This window comes from Barbus barbus (assembly GCF_936440315.1).
Source record: "Barbus barbus genome assembly, chromosome: 6".
Taxonomy (NCBI): domain Eukaryota; kingdom Metazoa; phylum Chordata; class Actinopteri; order Cypriniformes; family Cyprinidae; genus Barbus; species Barbus barbus.
Genome location: NC_136734.1, coordinates 2,213,808 through 2,240,000, shown reverse-complemented (window position 1 = coordinate 2,240,000; position 26,193 = coordinate 2,213,808). Strand labels below are relative to the sequence as shown.

Below are 26,193 nucleotides of genomic sequence, written 5' to 3'. Positions count from 1 at the left end.
TCATGTTCTTGCTTTCATGTCTTTTATTTTTTAGGTTAGTCTCAGTTCCTGTTTGTGTCATGCCTCCCTTGCTCTCATGTCATGTTCTGTTTGGTTCCTCTGTTCAATGTGTCATGTTTTGATTGGTTGTCCAGGTCATGTGTCTTGGTTCCCATTGGTTGTTTCATGTCATGTGACCCTCACTGTTTGTTATAAGTAGCCTTGTCTTTGCCTTTGGTTCTTGTCGTGTATTAATGTTGTAACCTGCTGTCGGTGAGTCTAGTCTGTTTCATGCCAAGTCAAGTCTTTGTTTGGATTTCACATTTGTCAATAAACTGCACTTGGGTTCATCACTAAACTCGCCTTCAGTGGAATCATTACATTCACAAAATATTTTGTCATTCGAGACCATTTGACCTAAAATGTATAATTTTTTTTTTTTTTTTTTTTTCTTACAGGTTTACTAAAACCATATGACCTAAATATCTACTTAATTATTTACATATCTGTTTTTCTACTTTGATCTTGGGGGTTTACAAATGTTTTTTTGTCATCTGAAACCATTCATCCAGTTATTCAATAATTTAAAAACACATTTGCATATTCACAGTTCTCTGATGCTGGTTAATGGTAACAAGACATGCATGTAAACAACTTCTTAAATTTTTTTATTTTACAATGAATTTTGTAGTTTTTCCTTTTTGTTTCAATTAATTTTTAGCTTTTCAGCAACTCTTTGGAGTTTGGAAATTATTATAATTTTTTTATCCTTAAGCTACTATTGTAGTTTGTATTCATGTTTTTAATGTTTCTGTATTTGTTTTAATTTTAGTTAAAGCTTTACACATTTTATTGTGCGTCTTTGTAATTTTTATTGGTTTTTAAATATTTTTGCAAAATTTCCGTTTTAGTTATTTAAGTACATCAAGTTTAGTACATGAGTAATGTTGCCTTGGCAACTAACTGAAATAAAATATATATTTTTAAATATTTTATTTTAGTTAAGGTTTATTTTATTTCATGTGTTTTTATGGTTTTAGTTAACTATAATAAGCGTGCATTTGTGCGTGTGTGTATGTATACAGGCTCACCGTGGCTCGGATGTGTGTTTTGGCCTCCCGTAGCTCTTGTCTCAGTCCCTCTGTCATAGCGGTCACAGCGTATTTAGTGGCACAGTAGAAGTGTTCGTCAGCGCTGGGCACCATCCTGTGACCCCCCATACTGCCGAGAGATCATCAACAACAGCCTGGGATGAGTGTGTACAGCAGCACATTTCTGCTATTAAACAACTCAAACACAGTAAAGTGCAGTACCTGTTGATGTTGATGATGTGTCCGTCATCCACGTGTCTCTCCTTCATGGACTGGTAGGCCTCACGCGTGCAGATGGCCAGAGCGAGAATGTTGACCTGCACAGGAAGACCGATTGTGTATGAATGGACGATAAAGATCCAGATCATGTCTAGATCATATTTTAGCACAAAATCGAAGCTGAAGCAGTGATGCATGGGTCATGGGTTCAATGCCCATGGAAAGCATGAACTGATGAAAACAACAACAACAAAAAACAGACTTGCAAGATGTAAACTTGGAATTGCAAGAAAATTGTGAGCTATAAAGTCAGAAATGTGAGATTAAAAGTCACAATTTAATTTAGATTTTTTTTTTTTTTTTTATGGGGCAGAAAATTGAAAAATAAAATAACATTTTTAGTTTTAGTATTTTTAGTGATCTAACTTATACTATATTTAAATATTGCCTCTGCATCTAACTGAAATATGTTTAAGTTCTAAAAACTGAATTGAAACAAAACAAAAATATTACAAAAACTAAAAATTACACTAAATTAAAAATACTTTGGAAAATTCTAAATAAATAAAAATATTATTTTATAAAAACCAAAAGCACATAACAAAATAATTAAAAATGTAACAAAAATGAAAATCTAAAAATAAAAGCTAATTAAAAATATTGGTAAAAATCATAAAGTAAATAAATAGTACTAAACTATATGATTGGTCAGTTTTCTGTTGAAGCTGTCCCTATCCTGCAAAGATTAAAAGCCTTGTTTTGGTGCAGTGATTGTGTGTTATATAGGTGAGCGGCCTGTCAGTATCGTCCAACTACAAACATCAAGCTCACGCAAATATTACAAGAGATCAGAAATGCTGAGAAAGTGAAAATCCCAGAAGGGCCTGTACAAAGCATTCCCTTAAATAAACCAATACTCTTGATTATGAATTAAAAATACAGTGCATAGTATAGGAAAAAAGACAAATGGTAATGTGACAATTAAGGGGAAAAATGGGTTAATGAGAAAATAAAGGTTCCAGATGTCAATGCATGAATCAAACTCACTCAGAATACAATGCAACTGTTAGTTGTTGCATCTACATTTACATTCATGCATTTGGCAGACAAAGTGGCTTACGTTGCATTGAAGGTTTACACTTTATCAGTTCATGTGTTCCCAAGGAATGGAACCCATGACCTTGGCATTGCAGATGCATATTGCACGGGCAACAGCTGCTGTCACTCAAGCCGCTGTTCAGTTAGGGAAAGTGGTTTTGAGTTCGAGCAGAACTGCGGTAAACAAATAAATGAAGTGCTGTTTGAGTGCCTACAGCAGTTCATTTAACCGCACTTGATGAAGTGCTTAAAAAAGAGAGCTGAAGTGGTGAGCGCAAATTAAAAATGCAAAAACGATGGATAAAAGTGTGAACTTTCCATGGCTGTTTTGAAATGTAGGCAGCATTTTAAGACACATCGACTGCTCGGAAAAGTAGGCAGTAATACTGCAAGTCTCTTCAAGTCACACAAATCAGTCGGTCGGGATGCGGTCTATATAGACAGCAAGAGTAATGATGTGTGTGTTTCTAACTCACATCGATCATATTCCTCCAGCCGTCTGTCCTTCCGCTGAGCAGCGGCTCGTTGTGAGCCAGACCGGCGTTGTTGATGCACACGTCCACTCCCTGATGCAGCGTCTTGATGGCCGAGAACATGGACAGAATCTCTTCCTCGTTGCACAGATCACACTTATACGGGATCAGAGTGCCGCTGTATCCCGCGCTCTGACACTCGGCTGCCAACTTCTGCAAGGACAAGAACATAAAACGTTTGAACAGTGACCTTTCAGTGTCTTCTGAGAAGGATGACGAGACTGACAGCTGTCTGAGATCATAAGGAGAAAGCTGTTTGATGCGTTACTGTAAAGTACTGCTAATAGATTTTAGGTCTAGGCTTTTTCACTCAACAAAGCTGCATTTTTTTAGTAAAAAATTCAGGAAACAGTAATATTGGGAAATATTATTAGAATTTAAAATAACTTTTCTATTTGAAATTGCTGTGATTACTCCAGTCTTTCTTCAGTGTCACATGATCCTTCAGAAATCATTTTCATATGCTGACTTGAATAAAACGTTCAAAAGAACAGCATTTATTTGAAACAGAAATCTTTTGTAACCTCATAAATGTCTTTATTTAATTAATACTTGCTGAATTGAAGTATAATGTTTTTTAAAGTTATTAACAATTAAATATTAGATTAAATATTAATACATATATTTATTCCATCTTAGTTTTAAATCTTAGTAGATACATTTATTGTATTAATATTTTTATTAAATATACATATAAATTATTATAAATATTAATTAAATAGTAAAATAATAAAATTGCATTTAAGAAATAAACATATATGTGACTCTTACTTTAGTTTTAGGGACTAATTAAATAAATGTCCCTAAAGCTAATGACTTGGATCTTATCTCCGCTATAATTACAAGAATAATAATGCTGCTAAACTAGTAATTTGTGAGAAAACAACTAATTATTGAATTCCATTCCCGTACGGTGGATTGCAATTACAACAACCATTATCACGATTGCAGCATTTCCCTCATTTAACACAACCGTCTTCACTGAGTCACCATGGCAACAGAAAAGCACGGCTAAAGGTGAAATGACTTCACCCAACATCACAACTGCATATGAATAATCAAAAATAATTAACAGTATTTTATGATAGGCGGAAATTCTGAATCACAACATTGTCATCTATTTCTTTATGAAAAGAATGACTTTATTGCACATGTCATACCTCAAGATGTGTGGGAGTTTCACACACACACACACACACACTTAAGAAAGCTCTTAATAATAAGAAAATAATCTTCTCTCTTAATAATAATAAGAGTTTCTCTCTTCTGCTCAGAGCGGTTTCCTCCATTTACTGGCTCCTGATTCCTACTTTTAAACACATTCGATCCATACTAAGTGGGTAAAATGCAGACAGTGATGGATGACGGGACGTGTCCAATCTCTCTCTCTCACGGGTAAAGCACTGACAGGCTTTCACTCACTTTTCATTAATAGCGCTGACAAACAGCTTAAGTCCACCCAGTTTAATAATGGAAAAAAAAATCATTTTAGAGAAATGACAAAAATTAGCTTTTAGCAAAGCATCAGGATTCTCGCACTAATGTTTTGGCACCGCTAAACCAATGAGAAAAATCTAAATCAATGTAATGATCAAAATCGCATTATATACATGTAGTATCATTTACAAAAATGAACATAAGAGCAAAAGCAATAATCATGTCTCCTTTGTGTCATTTCCAAAATGTACTGATGCCCGTCAATGGATAATGCACATTTCATTTATTGTGAATATACTAATGCATATATATATATATATATATATATATATATATATAGCCTACACACACACACTTCAATCTGTTAAATATACTTGCTACTATTAAATTGTGTGCCCACACACACACACACACACACAAACACACAATATATATATGTGTTTTGTGTATATTTATATATATATTTATATAATGTTATGCAATTTAAATGTTATATTTTTAAAATGTTTAAATTAGTGCTGACAAACGATTAATCGCATCCAAAATAAAAGTTTTGTTCACATAATATATGTGTACTGTGTATATTTATTATGTATATTAATTCATTCATGCATATATTTACATATATTAATTCATATATGCATATATTAACACATTCATGCATATATTTAAGAACAATATGCTATGTTTATATATTAAATATAATATAAATTATATGAACATAAACATATACATGTAAATATTTTCAAAACATATACTGTATGTGTGTGTATTTATATATACATAATAAATATACGCAGTACACACACATATACATTATGTGAACAAAAACTTTTATTTTGGATGCAATTAATTGTTTGACAGCACTAGTTTAAATATATATATATATTCTAAAATAGACAATTAGAAAGAAAGAAAACATTTTAAATGTTGAAATTAAATGAAATATCTGTATTTATTCCAATTCACAAAAAAAGAAATGGGTACATTATTTTCTATTTTTATAATTATATTTTCTATTTTTATATCTATTTTATATATATATATATATTTAAATATACACACACACAAACACCCCCCAATACATACATACGCATACAGCATTACTGCTAGTCTGCCAAAGTATTTTAAGTCATTTGTCTGGAGTCGTTCTTTCTCATCAGTGAGTCAACTGAGCTCGCTTTTTTGGAGAGACATATTTAGCTTGTGATTGGCTCACGTCCATCCCCGAGGGGCAGATGGGCCATAAGAGAGAGACGGGGCCCAGGACAGGGGCCGGGTTTGGCTCTCAGTGAGTGTGTCTTTACTGGATGAACCCTTGATGCCAAATCAGAGTAATGAAGCGTCGCTGGTGCTACAGCCAAAAAATATCCTGACCCATCTGAACATCAACTTTAAGAGGCTACAACGCTTCTTATGCCAACACCCTTAACATTAATGAGAATCTGCACATTAATGACTGAATTAACTTATGTAATCGTAATTATAACAGACGAGTAAATGCATGTGTAGATTAAAAAAAAATCATGATATTAAAAAAGGTAAAATAAATGAATAAATATATATATTTTTAAATAGATTAATTTAAATTAAAATGAACCACCTTTCATTTAATATTAAAATAAATCAATAAATTAGGGCTGTTGCGATTCGTCGATTTTAGTCGACTAGTCGATTTTTAAAAATCGTCGACTTCATTTTGCTCGCGTCGACTAACCGGCAAAATACCGGAAGTGGCGCATTTCACGGACGAGAATCCATAAAACACATTATAAAACTATTTTCCAAGGCTGCATGATATATTAAACCAATTTAAAAATCCTAATTAAGCAGAACTGTGAATTCACAAACGCTATGATTTAATTAAATAATTATATGTGATGCAGTTCTAACACAGTATATGTGCTGTAATTATTTCCATGCGTGCAGGTTAAGCACGTGCGTCTCACAGCGGCTCCACAGAAACTGTTATCATTTACATGTGGAGCGTCTCAAACTCATCTCTGCATGTTGTTATGAGTTTGGGTTTATTATAACCTTCATCTGGGAACGCAACCCGCGCCATTTCATCAGATTTGTAAGGTAAATCATTTATAAATCTACACAAACACAGGAGAATACATCGCGATTTCAAAATAAAAGCTCAAACCCTCACTCTGAGTTTACACGGTTTGATGTCCACATATTCATTTAATTACAGCGGCTATAGCATTTATGTCCTCAAGAAATGGCCAAATATTAAAGATTAAGTGGACATTTGAATTAAATAGTGCTTGGTCAATATTAAACAAGAATTAATGTGTAAAAACAATCATCAGGCCGTCGGCGCCCCTGCAGGCCTTTGTTGTTATGCATAATCCATATGATTTCTTGCATTTGATACTTGATTTGAACTAATTATTATTGCATCATTGCTATTATATATGTATTTTAAGTAATTTTAAAAGCTATTGTTCACTTCTATTTTTATTACCAATATATATATATATATATATATATATTATAATTATAGGGCCCTATGAAATCCGTTTTATTTCCAAATTCATTTTTTTCCATTAAAATTTTTCTATACTCTGTTTTAATGGTTAAATAAAATTTTATTAATCAAAAAGCCTGTCTAATTAATTAAGTTTTACAGTTTTATCTTTACCAAATTCTGTTTTCCATTATTTTCTGGATTCCATTTTAATGGTTCCATTACATTTTAATAACCAAAAGCATCTCCAATTAATTGATTTTATATATATATTTTATATATAAAGTTTTTTTTTTTTTTTTACTGCACATTTACATTTTTCACCTAAATAAATTCTGGTAAATACTCCTTTAAAAATGTTTTTTGATTATAATTTTATTATTAGTAGCAGGGCTCTACAGTGCATTTGCGACTGAAAACTACTGCGTGCGACTATGAAAAATATTTAGATAATTTAATATATTAAATTAAATTAAATAGCATTAAATAGTATTAAATTAAACTAAATAAAATTAACTACTTCTAAATATGTATTTAAAAAATACATTAACAATAAATATCTATTTAAAATATTTATACATAAATAAATAATCCCATTACTGTTTGCTATAAAGTACTTGTACATATCTGAAAAAATGGGAAAATATTTTTAAAATTAAAAATAAATAAATAAGTAAATGTTAGTAAACAACAAACATGCTCCTGCAGATCTAAAAAGTATATTATAATTTACAAATATTATTTAATAATTTTAATTAAAATATTAATAAGTCTACCAATGAACAGAAAGCAATATATATTATTAATGCTCAAAATATCCACATTTAGTCTCTCAGCACTGGCTACAGGACACACAAGTGAAATCAATGCCTCACTCTGCATTACAGAACAAAAGCACTGAGATTTCATTTAGACACTGAGAGAGAACATAACAGGATGAGCTGCTCTCAAATTCACTTACTGTTCTTTTCTTACGACCGTATGGAAATAGGTACAAGAGCAGGAAAAACCTGGTGTGAAGGAGAGACGTTTGGGGAATTCTGAGCCATAAACATACACACACACACACACACACACACACACGCACGCCTTTCCTTCCTGATCCATGTCTCCTTTCACCTGCAGCGAAGAGTAATTTGGCCTGTCATTGTATATTCACATCTTCATTAGTAAAGCTGCAGATCTGAACCGCTCAATGAAACAGGAAGTGAACAAAAGAGCCAGAAACAGCTCAGACTTACAATAGCCACAACTAATTCAATCAGACGCTGCTAACGAGGGCTGTCGGACGCACCAGCACTAAAGCCGTCAAAACTCAATAAGTCCATACTGAAGTATACGTCTAACAGCTATTTTACATTGTAATATTTCACAATATTACAGTATTTTTGATTAAATAAATGCAGCCTGGGTGAGCATAAGTATAGAAGCTTGAATCCTTGGGATAAAAATAAAATATTTATTTATTTATTTATTTTTTACCTTTTCTAAGAAAACAAAACAAACAAATCTCAGAATTATGAAGAAAATGTCAGAATTGTGAGACAATTTTTCTTTTAAATTTCATTTTAACAAGAAAAAAAACAAATTGTGAGATGTAAAGTCAGAAATGTGTATTTTTTTATTTTAATTTTGTGGCAGACTTCATCAGACTGAATTGTGAGATAAAAAGTTGCAATTACCCTTTTTTTGTATTATTTGTCAATGGCAGAAATGGGCTTTAATACATAAAGAACATCTTATTGATCTTTATATATATATATATATATATATATATATATATATATATATATATATATATATATATATATATGTGTGTGTGTGTGTGTGTGTATACTGTATATATACAACCCGAATTCCGGAAATGTTCGCATGTTTTTTAAATTTTAATAAAATGAAAACTAAAAGAATTTCAAATCATATGAGCCAATATTTTATTCACACTAGAACATAGATAACATAACAAATGTTTAAATTGAGAAATTTTAAAATTTTACGCACAAAATGAGCTCATTTCAAATTCGATGCCTCCTACAGATCTCAAAATAGTTGGGACGGGAGCATGTTAACTATGGTGTAGGATCTCCTCTTCTTTTCAAAACAGTTCGAAGATGTCTGGGCATCGAGGTTATGAGTTTCTGGAGTTTTGGTGTTGGAATTTGTTCAGATTCTTGCCTGATATAGGTTTCCAGCTGCTGAAGAGTTTGTGGTCGTCATTGACGTATTTTTGGTTTAATGATGTGCCAAATGTTCTCTATAGGTGAAAGATCTGGACTGCAGGCAGGCCAATTCAGCACCCGGACTCTTCCACTACGAAGCCATGCTGTTGTAATAGCTGCAGTATGTGGTTTTGCATTGTCCTGCTGAAATACACGTCATCTGGAGGGGAGCATATGTTGCTCTAAAACCTTTATATACCTTTCAGCATTCATAGTTTCTTCCAAAACATGCAAGCTGCCCATACTATATGCACTTATGCACCCCCATACCATCAGAGATGCTGGCTTTTGAACTGAACGCTGATAACACACTGGAAGGTCTCCCTCCTCTTTAGCCCGGAGGACACGGTGTCTGTGATTTCCAACAAGAATGTCAAATTTGGACTCGTCAGACCTTTAAATGAGCCTTGGCCCACAGGACACGACAGCGCTTCTGGACCATGTTTACATTTGGCTTCCTTTTTGCATGATAGAGCTTTAGTTGGCATCTGCAGATTGGCACGGCGGATTGTGTTTACCAACAGTGGTTTCTGGAAGTATTCCTGGGCCCATTTAGTAATGTCAATGACAGAATCAAGCCGATGAGCGATGAGTCTGAGGGCCCGAAGACCACGTGCATCTAGTCTCGAGTAGCCAGACCTTCAGACTGATGGCTGAAGGTCTGGAATATATGTCCATTTTCATTGGCCAAGGCCCACCCTTGACCGACATGTCAAAGAACCAATCATAGTTCGTTTCGTTTAGCGTCACGTTTCGGGGCGTGGAAATGTCGCCACAATAACAAACTTTCGGATGTATTTTAAAGATTATATGCCGTGAACTTTAAATATTTCACATACTTTTGAAAATCCAGCATTTAGTTGACCCTGATAAGCGTTCGTCGTCACATTTGTAAACACGACAGCTTTCTTCTTTCGTGAGGGAGTTTGGCGCCACGGCAACTTTTTTTCCCGAAGACAGAAAACGACTGTCTTGACCAGTCAGATGACGACTTTGACATTCCTGAAGTGTTTCCTGAAAAGCGTGCCATATACATTAGACGTTTAGCCAACGTTCCGTGTGCATGACGTCTGAGGCTGAGACTAACGTGAATCCAACAAAGGTCTTCGGCCTTGTCCTTTACGCACAGAGATTTCTCCAGTTTCTCTGAATCTTTTGATGATGTTATGTACTGTAGAGTATGAGATTTGCAAAGCCTTTGCAATTTGACATTGAGGAACATTGTATTTAAAGTATTCCACAATCTTTTTACATACTCTTTCACAGATTGGAGGGCCTCTGCTCATCTTTACTTCTGAGAGACTCTGCCTCTCGAAGGCATCCCTTTTATAGCTAATCACGTAACAGAACTGATGTCAATTAACTTAATAGCTAGATGTTCTCCCAAGCTGAATCTTTTCAAATTTTCTTGCTTTTTCAGCCCTTTTTTGCCCCTGTGCCAACTTTTTTGAGACCTGTATAAACATCAAATTTGAAATGAGCTCATTTAGTGGATAAAAATGTAAAATTTATCCATTTAAATATTTGTTATGTTCTCTATGTTCTATTGTGAATAAAATATTGGCTCGTGTGATTTGAAAGTCTTTTAGTTTTCATTTTATTCAAATTTAAAAAATGTCCCAACATTTCCGGAATTCGGGTTGTATGTGTGTGTGTGTGTGTGTGTTTGTGTTTTCCTTTTACATTGCTTACTGACATTGTTGTTACTGTAAAACACTTCAAGTACAGTTTACTTTAATTGCATCCTTGTTCTATGGTTTATTTAATTAGGCCTAGTTCTGTTGCTTGTAATTTATTTATTAGAATTTTTGTTTAATATAATGAATATTAACTTGAATAAATACTTGGAAAATTTGTCTTAAATTAAATTGTACAGTAATAGCTGACTATTATTAAATTATTAATGTCAACTATACATTTTCAATGAATAGTTTCTCAAATAATGTTTTTATATTTATTATATGCACACATGCAGTGTTTGATGAGTCGGTGAAAGAGCTCACACTATAAATGGATCACTAAAGGTCACACAGAGGCACTGCTGATAAGTCTCACACACACACACACTTCCACCTGTGATAGATTACAGCTGTTCAAAGGTTGGGCTGAATCGTTAATCAAAGTCATTAAAATCGGACTCGTGAAAATGATTCAAACCCCGCAGACGCCAGCCGAGTCATTAATGATGGATCATTAGGGCTGAGGACCACTGCCGCTGACCGGAGAGCTGTTGATTTAGTTCTTCTGCACAGAGATCAGAGGACAGAGGACAGGAAGGGTGTGGCCGTCAGGATCAGTGTTATATAACACCTGAACCAACCTGTGAGGCCAGATTTCATCAGTTGGCTCCGACTGACACAGCTGAACAACACAGTCTACTATAAATATACACACACACTACAGTGAACGGTGAAAATAGAAATTGCATCAGCTGCAACCACTGGACCCGCTGATATCCCATAATGCCACAGGAGAACTGAACGCTGATAGAAGTTAAATGAAAAATGTGCTTAAATTGTACTTGGGTAACACCTGAGATTTATCAAATAGACATTAACATCTAAATATATGCAATATTTCACACACACAATATTTCATATATTTAATATGAATACATGTTAAAATGTTATTTATTCCTGTGATCAAAGCTGAATTTTCACATTTAGATTTGCTTCTCAAGAAATATTTCTGATTATTATCAATGTTGAAAACAGTTGTGCTGCCCAATATTTTTGTGAAAACCATTTTTCATGATCCTTTGATAAATAGAAAGTTCAATAGAATTCTTTTGTAACATTATAAATGACTTTACTGTCACTTTTGATCAGTTTAATGCCTCCTTGATGAAAAAAAGCAATAATTTCTTGAGAATCTCAATATCTTACTGGCCTCAAACCATAATATGTAAATATAAGCAATATGTATATAATATATAAATATATACACAAATAGCAAGACAGCCACTACTATTTGAGAAAACCACTAATGAATGGACACATTTTCAATAAGGCAGTTTCATTATTGATTAATCAGGTCTTTGAGCAGAGAACCTTCACTTCTGGAAAACACACCGCACTAACAGCAATTAAACAGCGCAGTCAAACCTCAAATACTTCATAGAGCGCATACATGCATGTCAATCACACTGAGAAAGCAAGAGCAGTCAATCAAATGTATTTTTGCAAGGAAAAAAGTAATAAAGGTTTCAAATGATTGATATAAAACCTGTATGCAAGGCGAGTCATAAAATATTTGAGATTAGTTGTTCTCAAACTGACACAACTGAAAAAAATCAGCTAAATTATATAGAATTAAATTTGCACATTGATTGACGGCGATCATCTAAAATCTCCTTTAACCTAAATGCTTCTGCTTGTGTTTTGTAGACAAATATAAAATGTGAATAGATTTCAAAAGATTAATTTTTGCCATGACACAAGTCACTGATATTTTCCATATATTAATGTTATTATCCATATATTATTATGTTTTTTTTTTTTTTTTTTATAAATGTAAAAAAACATGAAAGTAAATATTGCTTTTTGAATTTTAAATATACTGTATCTATATAATGTTGTTTTTAACATTTTAATTTTATTTAACAAAAAAACTCTGGTACAAACAAATATGATTAAATTGCATTACTTTTCATTTAATGAAATCTTTGATTCTTGCATTAAACGTTTTAAATCAACTGGCAAAAAAACAAAAACAAAAAACAACAACAAATGACCCCTTTAAGCCATTAGAGCAAATGCATAAAACATATTGTACATTGAACACAAATCATTCCTGGAGGATCTGTAGGCAGAGTTTTATTTCCTCATCAAAGCCAATCTCTGCTCACAGAGTGTTTGGCGAGTGTTCAGTTTCCTCTGTGTGTGTGTGTGTGTGTGTGTGTGTGTGTGTGTGTGTGAATGTTGGACAGAGATGGAGATTTTGAGAATCTGAGATTCTGTGTGTGGAAAGCCATCCAATTTAGTTTCAGCACCACGAGGAGCATCCGGCCATGTGTGTGTGTGTGTGTGTGTGTGTGTGTGTGTGTATGTGTGTGTCCGACAGTAAGACCGAAAGCCGAGCGCTCTGCATTACTCTTCCTAAAAAAGGCCAAGAGCAGATGATAATAGTTCATCTCCACCTCAAAAAGTACATTTAATGACTGGCATCTGATAAATCAGCACATCTGACGTAATGACAAACGTTGCATTTGAAAACATTTGCTCTTCTCTTGAAAGCATTAATAACCAGCAGTCACCACTATTTTGCTCAAACATAAAACATCAGTTGAAAAATTAACAATGACATCCAGAATTATACAAATATATATATATATATAGCATTTAAGGTAATGAAAGTGCTATTTCTTTCTTTCTGTCTTTCATTATTGCTTTCCTTCATTAATTTCCTTTCCTATTTCATCTTTCTTTCTTCCTTCTTTCTCTTCCTTCCTTTCTTTCTTGTACTTTTTGCAGAATACAGTGCTGCTATTGTTAACTAAAACTATTATTTGTTAACTGCAATAAAGCTGAAATAAAATATAGCTATTATTAAAAAGCGATACAATGATAAAAACATCCACTTAAAGATAAGAAATAGATATAAATGAAAGTTAAATACAATTATTATAATGATTATTATTATTATATTAAACCGAAAACAGACAAAAGCACATACAATTATAAAAAAACAACTAAAATTATGAAAATATGAAAATAATTATATACTATAATATTATATAGTAAAAGATAACACCATAGTATTATAAGTAATAATTTAATATTATATACTAAAAGAAGTATAGTATACATAATACTAAAATAACACTAGCAGCATATCACTATAATAATACAGGGATTCTCTCCAAAAGCAATATACAATGTCATGAATTCTACATTTATAAGAGACAAATATGAAAGTATTTAGCCAGAAAATGTGCATTTTAAGCAATGGCGCAGTTTCTCCTACAAAAGTGATTATTTCAACAGATCTCCAGCAGATACAGACTGAGCTGTCAAAGGATGTTTAGTATGCACACTTAGTACATAGAGCGCTTCTCTCTCCCTTTGTTTTAAAGGCACAGAAAAATAATCTTATTTGGAGCGATATTTTATCTGACGTTTTGTTGGGAGAATGTTTCGATGCTGATTAAATGCAAAGCCTGAATGCACTTCATACTAGACGATCCGTATGCCTTTAAACACGACATCAGTCTCCAGGGGCTGTTCAGAGAAAGACGCTGTTCACTAGCAGACAGTAATAGAAAGACAGCATGGTCGCGCGACATGTCCTCAGACCGTCTGACCACCGACGGATGAATCCATCTCGCGGCACGAGGGGGTTTCATTAGCAACAGCTCAGTATAATCGTAGATTACTCTACACAAAGCCTTTCAGCATATTTGCTCATGCAACTACACGACACGCTCACTGCGAGAATAAAACTACTCGAAAAGAAATAAACAAAGCTTTGAGACTTGTTATGAAATACAGTCGCATTTGATTTATTGCAGGGCTGTTTCTCCCCTGCATCTCTCCCTCTCTCAGTCAGCGGGTCTCCATGCACTCAATGAACCCGTGCACATCCACGTCTGCTCCAGGATTCTGATGTCATTTAGTGTAGAGACAGTGGCTTTCAGGAGACATGGGACGTCCCCTGGAGGCCCTTCACATCTGCTTTCATATCTCAGGCCTCCTCTGTGCAGATATAAAGCTCATATTGCTCATTTCTACAAGAAAGATTATGCTCCATCTTTGGGCGTGGATAAACACACACACACACACACACACACATACACACAAACCAGGGTAAAATGAGGAAAGATGCCACCCTTATGAACAATGAGCATCTAAATTGTAATATATTTAGATATAAGCTTAGCATGTGCAGAATGGTGATGCACCAGCCAGTGTGTTATTAAAATATATCAATAAAAATATTTGCTAATTTAGTTGTTATAGCACAAATGGTAAAACTAATCAAAGAGCTCATTTGTAAGTTGCTCTGGATAAAAACATTTGCTAAATGTAAATGTAATAATAGGAAGATTATGAATGCAAATTGATAGATTTTACTCAAACAGCTTATAGGTTTTAATAAAAAGCAGAGATGTCTGAAGTGTACATCTAATTCATGGAAATACTGAATAATAACCCCATTAATTATAAGAGTTATGTAGAAACAAAATAAATCGCACTAGTATCAAAAAAATAACATAACGTTTACTCTACAAATCTAAAAAACACTGATGTGTCCACAAATATAAAAAACTTTGATATTCAATGTAATACAATATCACAGATCACTATTTTCCAGAAACATGAATTTTGTATTCAGATGAGAAGACTAAATTTAAAATAACAGCCATTCATCAAAAGTGTTACGATGAGATTTTGTGCCATCTTTGGTCTCTTTTTAATGTTATGCAACATGTTATTCACTAAGAATGAACTGTGTTAACTGAAAGTGTGCTTTATTTGCATGTGCTGCTCATGTTGTTTTAGCACCTGACTGACTATAGGAATCATGTAAATCAGGTGATGTGCATAAACGCTTACAAAGTCAGTGCTGCTCACAATTTGCATGAGTTCAGGAGAATGCAACAGATTTGGTTTGATCCAGTACCTCACGACACAATACACATCAGCACGTCATGATTCAGTGCGATGCCACTGCCATGCATGTGTCAAAGATTTAGGAATTTGAACTAAAAAGATGCTTTATTTTGGCCAAATGTTGGGAAGTTCAAGCTGAAAGAAATGCATATTATAAATATGCCTTTTCATTCCGGAGGGAAACACAGATCTGGTGAAAATGGAGTGTTTTATGTAATATTTGAGTGTGTGATAGATGCTTGTGTAGACAATGGACATCAGGACTTTTACTAACCTGGGGTGCGTTTCCCAAAAGTATTGTTAGCTAACTATGGTGGTAAGTCCCATTGAACTCTATTGGTAATGTAACTTGCGACCATAGTTGCTTTTGGGAAACGCACCCCTGCACAGTTGTACTTTCGAAAGATTGTATATAACAGCATGAGATGAGCTACATTTTTAATGCGAAGTTTTACATGTTTGCACTAATAAAAAAGACTATGCAAGTGTAGAGTAAGTAAAGCAGCGTGCATGTCTATGTGTGACCTACATGCCTGGTTTGTGTGCAGCATTGGAGCTGTTTTCCATGCTGGGTGTGGAGCTGACACATCACAACCTGCAGGTGACATGACGACCCGTGTGCTGTGTCACATATAAGCACATGCTTTCTTTAGCTTCTCTCTGCGAAATTTAATAGATCTGAGACTGCTGATCTATTCTCAATAATAGTTTCCAACCCACAGCCCAACTTAGCAGGCACTGCATTAGACATATATCAATGTGCGCTGTATAGTCAGTGCACTTTCAGCATTTTATGAGCTGATTATGTATGTTAATCACAGTAATGGAGTGATGCTGTACAGTCACAGTTACACTACAGTTGAAAAGTGCAGAGTCAGGAGGATTTAGTTGTTTTTTTTTTTAAATAAATTTGACCTTTATTCACCAGAGATGCATTAAATTGAGCAAAAGTGACAGTAAAGACATTTATAATTTTACAAAAGTTGTTCAGTGTTGTTTTTTTGAACTTTCTATTCTTTAAAGAACCATGAAAAATAAATTGTTTCTACAAAAATATAATAACATTGATAACCAGAAATGTTTCTTAAGCAGCAAATCAGCGTATTAGAATGATTTCTGAAGACTGGAGCAATGAAGCTGAAAATTCAGTTTTGCCTCACAGAAATAAATTACATTTTACAATATATTCAAATAAAAAATAGTTATTTGAAATTGTAATAATATTTCAGATTTTATGGTATTTTTGATCAATTAAATGCAGCCTTGGTTAGCTTCTTTTAATACATTTCGAGGGGTAGGCAGCTCACTAGATTTTGGAACAGAGCTAGAGAGTGAAAGCAAGGCAAGTGTACATCAGCAAGTGTGAATGAAGCACAATGCATTTCAAAGCACAGTGGGGAAAAACCCTCTTTACTCAAACTGCGGCTGGCAACCAGCCAAGCGCTCACAACAAAAGCAAAACTAAAAGAGTCGGGTCCGTCTGATGGCACCGCAGTGACGCGCTTAAACAAATACAATGAGCCTCCTGCCAAGATGACAGAATTCATTAGCTGCAGCGCCTGGATCCTCGGCCACAGGAAGACGACAGAGTATGTGAAGGCTATTTGAGGTCTGATTAAGTGCCTTTTACTAGAGCCGTGAAACTTGGCATCAAATCTGACGACTGGGTCAGCGCTTACTGCTTTTCACAGATCTAATAGAGCAGATTTCACACCGCATACAACTCACTGGCTTTACTTCTCTGTAGAAATGAACAATTCTCAGATTTGTGTCATCCCAAACCTTCTTTTATAAACACAAAAATGTTTATAAATTGTTCATGCATTTGAAAGCATTTTTTATTTTTTTTTAAGTGCCTTGACCTGCTTTACAAAGATCAATTTCATGCTAACATAGAAATCATATATATATATATATATATACATATTTTGTCACACTCTGCCAGGGAGCAAGGAACGAGGAGACGAGGAACTCACAAAAACGAGTCTTTAATAATCCAACAGGGCGTATAGGAGGCACAGGAAACAAGGAATGACATTCAGAACCGACAAACACTAAAAGAAGGACTGGGGCTTTTAAACACAGGGTAATCAGGGAGGAAGACAAGACACACCTGGAATCAAATTAACACTCAACATGAGGGAGAAACTGGGTCACATGGAACACATGGGGAGCAAAAACACACACAAAACAGTCCATACTTCTGACATATATATATATATTTTTTTTTTGTATGATATTATATTTGATTTATTCATTTTCTTTGAGGTCACAAACAGGGAAATCACAATTTTCAAACTGGAAAATAGCAGAGTAAATGTTCAAAAATGTATCAATTAATTTAACAGAAATAATATATGCATATTAGTTTGAAACAACATGAGCATAAATAATGACAATTTTTATTTAAACTATATTATCGCTGAGCTCTAATCTGTTAAACACAACTGCAAGGCATGAAGTACATATTAACATAATTTTCTGCAAAGCTGCTTTAAAACAATATGTACATTGAAAGTCAATATATAAATATAACTATATTTGACTTGACTCATTGCCAAGTGAACTGTTCCTTTAAGAGCCAGATGAAAAGAGAGATGACTGACGGATGTTGACTCATGAATGGATGGATGGGTGGCTGATGTCATCGTCCAGTATTTGCCCTTGTAATCTGATGCATTATAAAAGTGCCTACAACTGCTTTGGTTACGCATGCTTCAGTTGCAACAAAACATACACAAAGGCCATCCATCACTGTAACTGACAACTGGAATAATCAGTTCAGGGAAATGTGGTTTGAGAAAGCTGAGATTGCAGGCAACATTGCACAGTGACATTTCCTATTCACGCGTACCATCTGAAACATGCATGTACTGTATGTGACATTTGCAATCATTTGACACTTATGTTGCTGTATTCCCAGCTAACAGGGAATGTTTTCAGAACTTTCTAGCAGGGTTCTCCAAGTTCTTCCAGTAACATTAACAGAATGTTCATTCAAAGTTATCTGGTCTTCAATAATGCTTTCCTAACACTTGCAGAAAACATTATTTAGCCTTTACATTGTTCATGTTATGTTTTCATATTTTAAGTTTCAGTTGGACATTCATTTAAAGGGGTCATCGAATGCCCATTTTCCACAAGTTGATATGATTCTTTAGGGTCTTAATGAAAAGTCTATAACATACTTTGGTTCAAATTTCTCAATGGTAGTGTAAGAAGCAGAAAATCAAAGTGGGCATACCATAGCTCCAGAAATAGAAAAATATTTATTCATGTTCTCACCACAGGTGACGTTGAACACACACATGAACACACACATGACTCTGCCCTGATATACACAACACAAAATTAAATCATATGATTGCCCACATGAAAGAAAAGAAAAAAAAAAAACTGGGCAAAAATCAGGGCAATCATATAACACAAGGGCAATAAGCAAAATACATAAAAGTAAGAACAACAATAAATTGCAAAACCTTCAAAGTTACAAAAAGAAAATATAATATAACATATGGTCGATTTAACCAAATAAATCCTAGTAGTAATTAGAGAAAAGAGCAAATATCAAAATCTTCGTTGAGACCATTTGGAGATAAAGTGTTCAAAGTATAAATCCAATATAAGTATAAACCCAGTCCACAAGGACAACACAACATATAATTAACGTTGGTTGTTTTACAAGAAATCGTTCCTCGGATCTTAAACGTTTTACCAGAAGAGGGATGATTAAAAGTATATGTTTTATATGTAAAATTACATTGTTGGCAGCAACCACACTTAAAATTGCCAAAAGGTATATTACTCAAACAATGTGTCGGTTGCGGAACCAGCAGATCCAGCCTAACCAGCATGTTGCGCAAATTGGGAGGTCTCTTGTAGACCTTGTGCAAGTATACAAGCAACTAAATTACGAAAAACATCTGCCAATGCACAGAGCTACTAAATAACTACTAAGTTACCAAACACCACTAAATACCACTCTTACATCACTGTCTGACCAATGGTTCATCTGCAGTGAATGGGTGCCGTCAGAATGAGAGTCCAAACAGCTGATAAAAACATCACAATAATCCACACCACTCCAGTCCATCCGTTAACATATTGTAAAAACAAAAAGCTGTAATTAAGACATTTCTGTCTTGCTTCCAGCTAAACGAGTCCACTATCTATAATATTTCTTTCTCCAGTGAAAAAAAGTAATCTCGTCTGAATCAGGAGAGACATTTGCACAGATCAAGCACCGTTTACAAGCCAAAACAGCCCAAAACAGCTCTAAACAAATATGTGGCTGGATTTTGATGAGAGAGAGAACAGGAGATGGATTTTTCACTGGAGAAAACATTATTATGGATTATGGTCCCTATTTTGGCCAGAAGAGACATTTTAATGTTAAAACGCCTTAATGATGTATTTGTTTCTAACAAACATGCAGCTGTTTACTTCGCAAGACATTAACTGATGGACTGGAGTGGTGTGGATTGCAGTTGGGCAAAAAAGTATTTAGTCAGCCACCAATTGTGCAAGTTCTCCCACTTAAAAAGATGAGAGAGGCCTGTAATTGTCATCATAGGTACACTTCAACTATGAGAGACAGAATGGGGGGAAAGAATCCAGGAAATCACATTGTAGGATTTTTAATGAATTAATTGGTAAATTCCTCGATAAAATAAGTGTTTGGTCACCTACAAACAAGCAAGTTTTGGCTCTCACAGACCTGTAACTTCTTCTTTAAGAGGCTCCTCTGTCCTCCACTCGTTACCTGTATTAATGGCACCTGTTTGAACTCGTTATCAGTATAAAAGACACCCGTCCACAACCTCAAACAGTCACACTCCAAACTCCACTATGGCCAAGGCCAAAGAGCTGTCGAAGGACACCAGAAACAAAATTGTAGACCTGCACCAGGCTGGGAAGACTGAATCTGCAATAGGCAAGCAGCTTGGTGTGAAGAAATCAACTGTGGGAGCAATTATTAGAAAATGGAAGACATACAAGACCACTGATAATCTCCCTCGATCTGGGGCTCCACGCAAGATCTCCCCACGTGGGGTCAAAATGATCACAAGAACGGTGAGCACAAATCCCAGAACCACACGGGGGGACCTAGTGAATGACCTGCAGAGAGCTGGGACCAAAGTAACAAAGGCTACCATCGGTAACACACTACGCCGCCAGGGACTCAAATCCTGCAGTGCCAGACGTGTCCCCCTGCTTAAGCCAGTACATGTCCGGGCCCGTCTGAAGTTTCCTAGAGAGCATTTGGATGATCCAGAAGAGGATTGGGAGAATGTCATATGGTCAGATGAAACCAAAATAGAACATTTTGGTAAAAACTCAACTCGTCGTGTTTGGAGGAGAAAGAATGCTGAGTTGCATCCAAAGAACACCATACCTACTGTAAAGCATGGGGGTGGATCATGCTTTGGGGCTGTTTTTCTGCAAAGGGACCATGACGACTGATCCGTGTAAAGGAAAGCATGAATGGGGCCATGTATCGTGAGATTTTGAGTGAAAACCTCCTTCCATCAGCAAGGGCATTGAAGATGAAACGTGGCTGGGTCTTTCAGCATGACAATGATCCCAAACACACTGCCCGGGCAACGAAGGAGTGGCTTCGTAAGAAGCATTTCAAGGTCCTGGAGTGGCCTAGCCAGTCTCCAGATCTCAACCCCATAGAAAATCTTTGGAGGGAGTTGAAAGTCCGTGTTGCCCAGCGACAGCCCCAAAACATCACTGCTCTAGAGGAGATCTGCATGGAGGAATGGGCCAAAATACCAGCAACAGTGTGTGAAAACCTTGTGAAGATTTACAGAAAACGTTTGACCTCTGTCATTGCCAACAAAGGGTATATAACAAAGTATTGAGATGAACTTTTGTTATTGACCAAATACTTATTTTTCCACCATAATTTGCAAAAATTCTTTAAAAATCAGACAATGTGATTTCCTGGATTCTTTCCCCCCATTCTGTCTCTCTTAGTTGAAGTGTACCTATGATGAAAATTACAGGCCTCTCTCATCTTTTTAAGTGGGAGAACTTGCACAATTGGTGGCTGACTAAATACTTTTTTGCCCAACTGTACTTGTGGATTATTATGATGTTTTTATCAGCTGTTTAGACTCATTCTGACGGCCCCCATTCACTGCAGAGGATCCATTGTTGAGCAAGTGATGGTATGCTACATTTCACCAAATCTGTTCCCATTAAGAAAACTAATTCTCAGCAAACATCCAGTCTCTCCAATCTAATAGAACAAGTTTGGTTCTTGCGGCTTTCTGCTAACAAGCTGATTTGAATCAGTTGTGTAAATAAGGCAGACATACAAGATTGAGTTGAGAAGCCACTGAAAGTGCATCCCAATCAGCCACGAGCAGCCCTGATCACATGAGCCCAACCAAACACTCAGTGCTGCCAAAGTCAGCGGAATATTCCAGTTTACTGATTCCATGCGTGATGTAAAGATCATGACACCAGCGGGGGGCCTGCATGCACTGTGTCACGCACCACTTGTTTTCTGGGAATCGATTGAGCTTGAAGGACAAGTGAACGACACACTCGCCAACACTGCAGATTCAGCCTAAATTAAGATCTTGAAAATTTGTATGTAAAGATGCCACGTAACACCCAACTGAAAACTGCTGAAGGAAAGCGATTAAGATGTTGGAGCATCAAACATCTCACATTTAGCGATTAAGATCAATCCAATCAAAGACACAGAGCCTCGTCCAGAGCTCAGTGCTGCAACATGAGCGTGAGCTTTCACAGCAGTATGAGTGGAGGGAGTTGTAGTATTACTGGAACAGACTGTTGTCTGACTGGACTGGGCTGTAGTGCAACTACTGTACATACTGTACGCCAAATCCATCCTCTGTAGTCCTGCAGCTTTGTATAGTGGTGTTAAAATGTGCATTAATCAGAGCTTGATGTTGTTATGTTGATTTTGGGAGTAACAAAAATGCATTACTTAAATTTAAAAAAGAAAAGGAAAAAAAGAATGCTTATTGCCCGGAGACCATCTACATGCTAGAGTACTTTAAGCAGACATAACGAAAATAATGTAATTAAATTAATTACATCTTAAACAGATTTTTAATATCCCTTCCTCGTTATTATGGCCAACAGTGTTAGAAGTAAGAAACTTTTTGTAATAAAACTGAAATTGAATATTTCTGCAATTACTCAATCAGTATTTCAGATCAAAACAAACAAATAAATTCATTCATTAATTATTGCCATCTATTTGTTAGTGCATGAAAGCTGACAAATAGGTTAAAAAAATTATATTATATTTAAATAATTGTATGCACTGTATGTAATATTACACTAAAATACACTAAGCCAAGCTGACAAATATATATTTGCCAGCTAACATACACTATAATAAAATGAAAGTATATAATAAACAATAAAATAAAATTAATTTGTTAATTTAATTTATTAATTTGATACAACAAACAATATGAAAATAAATCATAAACAATATAAAAAATATTATACACAATTATTATTATAAAATTCTAACTCCAGGTAGTCCAAAGGCCTTACACAGAAACCGAACAAAAGATGCTATAAGATCTCATCATGTAGTCATGTAGTTTGGTGTGTCTATGGATCAGTGATCCATCAGCTCAAAGGTTGCCGTGGGAAAAACTGATCCCGGAACAGAAATGGGAATCTGCCGTAACGGATGCTGCCAATGAAGACCCGCTTCCCATTCCATCCCGTCTCCCATAGCGACCACGTTATTACTCCCACAGTTTGTTCATCACTATCCTGTTCCCAAACCTTTCTAAATGATTTTCCCAGTCTCTCTGTTTGGTTGGAATACAAAAGCAGGGCTGTGAAGCTCAACTATATTAATAGCGTTCAACAGGCAAATGCACTGGTGAGACTTCACAGGGATTGGTGTCAGATTTGACTACGGTGACAACACTAGTGCTTTACATCCACTCAGAGCATCGGGCTGCTGTGTGTGAATGTTTATATTCTCGAGGGACAGTCCCAAACACACACACACACACAGGCACAGCCTTTGAGACAATTACAGTGGTGCCTTGTGATCAGACGGACACAAAGCTCGCCTTGTCTCTCGTTTCACTTCGCAAATACGGATCTCATAAAGTAACCACTTACTGTATGATAAACCTGCAAAGAGCCTCTTCAATGATGGTTCACATGTACTCACACACACAGACAGACTGTCAAAATGACACAAGAGAGCGAAAAAAGGCATTTCCAGGAATGAAACGTTTAACAATCGGGAAAATCAAAGCTTTAAAGTGCTGCAGTAAATCTGAGCAGCTTTTACCATGTCATAGCTTTCAACCTTTGTCCATCATAACAATATTTTGCATACACACGTTATAATAAACTGCACTTGTCCGGACAGTAAACCTACAGCCCCCCATGTAAGAATTGTGAATAATTTCATGTGAAAAAGGTGTTTAAATAAATTTTTAAAAATTAATCCATCACTGGCACAAAAAGTTACAATTAATAATATAATAAACCTAAATATATACAATGTAATAATATAAAAATTTAAATATTATAATAAAAACTATATATAATAAACAATGTAAAATATAATAAATATTTTTATAAAAATATTATACATATATTTTTATTATGATCAATCCAAGACAGATAGGCAGATAATTAATTTTTATATAATATTTGTATTTCATAAATATTAACAAATATACATACAAATTAAAATAATATTATAATACAACTATATATATATATATATATATATATATATATATATATATTTGTATTCACAACTTGTGAGAGTTTGGTGGAGTCTTTTGAGACCTCAAAGGCAGGGCTGAAAATTCCATCAATGATTGACAAGACATGATTGACTCTCATTGCTTGACAGCTCATGAGGAAGGGTTGAGGAATGTTGAAGTGAGAACCTCAATGAACGATCCAATTCCTTCTGCTCTTTCTTAAAGGGAAACTTACTTGTATTGCACCCAAAATATTAAAATATTGCCATTTACTGCTGGTCATGATGTTCTAAACCCATATGGCTTTCTTATATGGAACACAAGATGAGATTTTTTTGAAAAATCTCAGTATATGAATCATATTACTCGTTTTCATAAGACTGACGCTTCTTCAGAATTCTCCTCCACTTGTGTTCGAGTTTAGGAAGACGTTGGAGATGAGAAAACGTTGTCAAAATGCTCATTTTGAGGGAGACTATTCCTAAAACCAAATAAAAGTACATTTAACGTTATACAATATAACAAAAACAAAGCAAAAAACAACAACCTTAAACTCGCCTAGGCTTATGAAATCATGTAAATGTGTATTGAAATGCATGTACAGTAGTGTGATTTTGTAGTGTAAAGTGGGCGGGGCGAAACCTATCAATACTTCACACGCGATCAATCACTGTAACAGGTCGATTTCTCCAAAATGAACACTCAACTTCTGAATAAAGCCTAAACTGCCTGCCGGTCTGTCTCCTGAGGGAAAGTCGCGCGTATAGGAGAAAGACTTGAGTGAGCTTACACAAGTAGCGCTAGGGCTAGAAGATCATCACTGAGGCCTCTGAGCGCTCACAATCTGTCAAAGAGCTCGTTTTAACGTCGCTTACCTCGATCTTGTCCACGTTCCGCGCGCAGCCGACCACCTTCATGCCGTGCTGGACAAGAGCGCGAGCCACAGCCGCTCCGATCCCGACAGACGCTCCGGTGACCAGCGCGACTCTCCCCTTCCAGCGCTCCATCATCAGCTCAGATGCGGCAGATACAGTGTATCACAGTCAGCGCGGCGCGATGTCACAATGTAACAAAGAGTTCTAATCCGCGCCGGACTGAAACAATGTATCAGAACTGCGCGCGGCTGTTACTTTGTGTCTGTATCGCCAGTGCAGTAATCTCCTTTGATTCAGAATGGTATCAGGGAACGTGTTTGAGGCGGGAACAAATCGCTCCAGCCCTCCCTGATCTTCTGCAGTTAACACCCAGGAACAGCTCGACACACACGGATCCAATCCCCGCAGAACCCGCGATTAATTATTAAGGGCGGCGGAGATAAGAAAAAAACAAAAACAAGCTTTAGGTTGCTGTCGCCGCCCGCACGTTTCCCCACCACACTCATAAATTCATACTGCACACGAAAGCTGTTTTGAACGAGTGTATTGAAAGTTTGTTTGGAATAAACCACTCAAAACTGCTATATAAAAAACTACTATATAATAAAGCAAATAAAAGTTGCCGGGGAAGGCAAGTATAACAAGTGAAATAAACGTAAAGCCAAGCATAAATATCAAATAAATACTTTGAAGAGTTATTTTTTTTTGTATCATTAAAATATTTTTATTAATAGTTCGAATTTGTTTTTATTCTTCTATTCAATTTTTGTTAAAGTCCTAAAAATGTTGTTTTTATTATTTGTTAAAATATGTTCATGAGTTTTAGTAATTTTTATTTCAGTTGTTTTAACGAATAAAATTTAAATGAAAATGAAAAATGTTGCCTTGGCAACTACATGAAATATATATTTTTTTTA

The 26,193-nt window shown here is 35.2% G+C and overlaps 1 protein-coding gene across 1 annotated transcript in view; it reads right to left on the bottom strand.

Annotated features, from left to right (window-relative positions):
- LOC306871380 (dehydrogenase/reductase SDR family member 11) overlaps window positions 1-25,795 on the bottom strand; it is a 30,540-nt gene extending 4,745 nt beyond the window's left edge. Inside the window, exons 1-4 of the mRNA XM_079419246.1 lie at window positions 25,277-25,795; window positions 2,864-3,073; window positions 1,293-1,387; window positions 1,071-1,200 (exon numbers count right to left, since the gene is read on the bottom strand). Of these exons, the coding sequence (XP_079275372.1) occupies window positions 1,071-1,200; window positions 1,293-1,387; window positions 2,864-3,073; window positions 25,277-25,411 (570 nt within the window). The 5' untranslated portion in view covers window positions 25,412-25,795. The remainder of the gene's footprint in view (window positions 1-1,070; window positions 1,201-1,292; window positions 1,388-2,863; window positions 3,074-25,276) is intronic.
- Window positions 25,796-26,193: the final 398 nt, after the last annotated feature.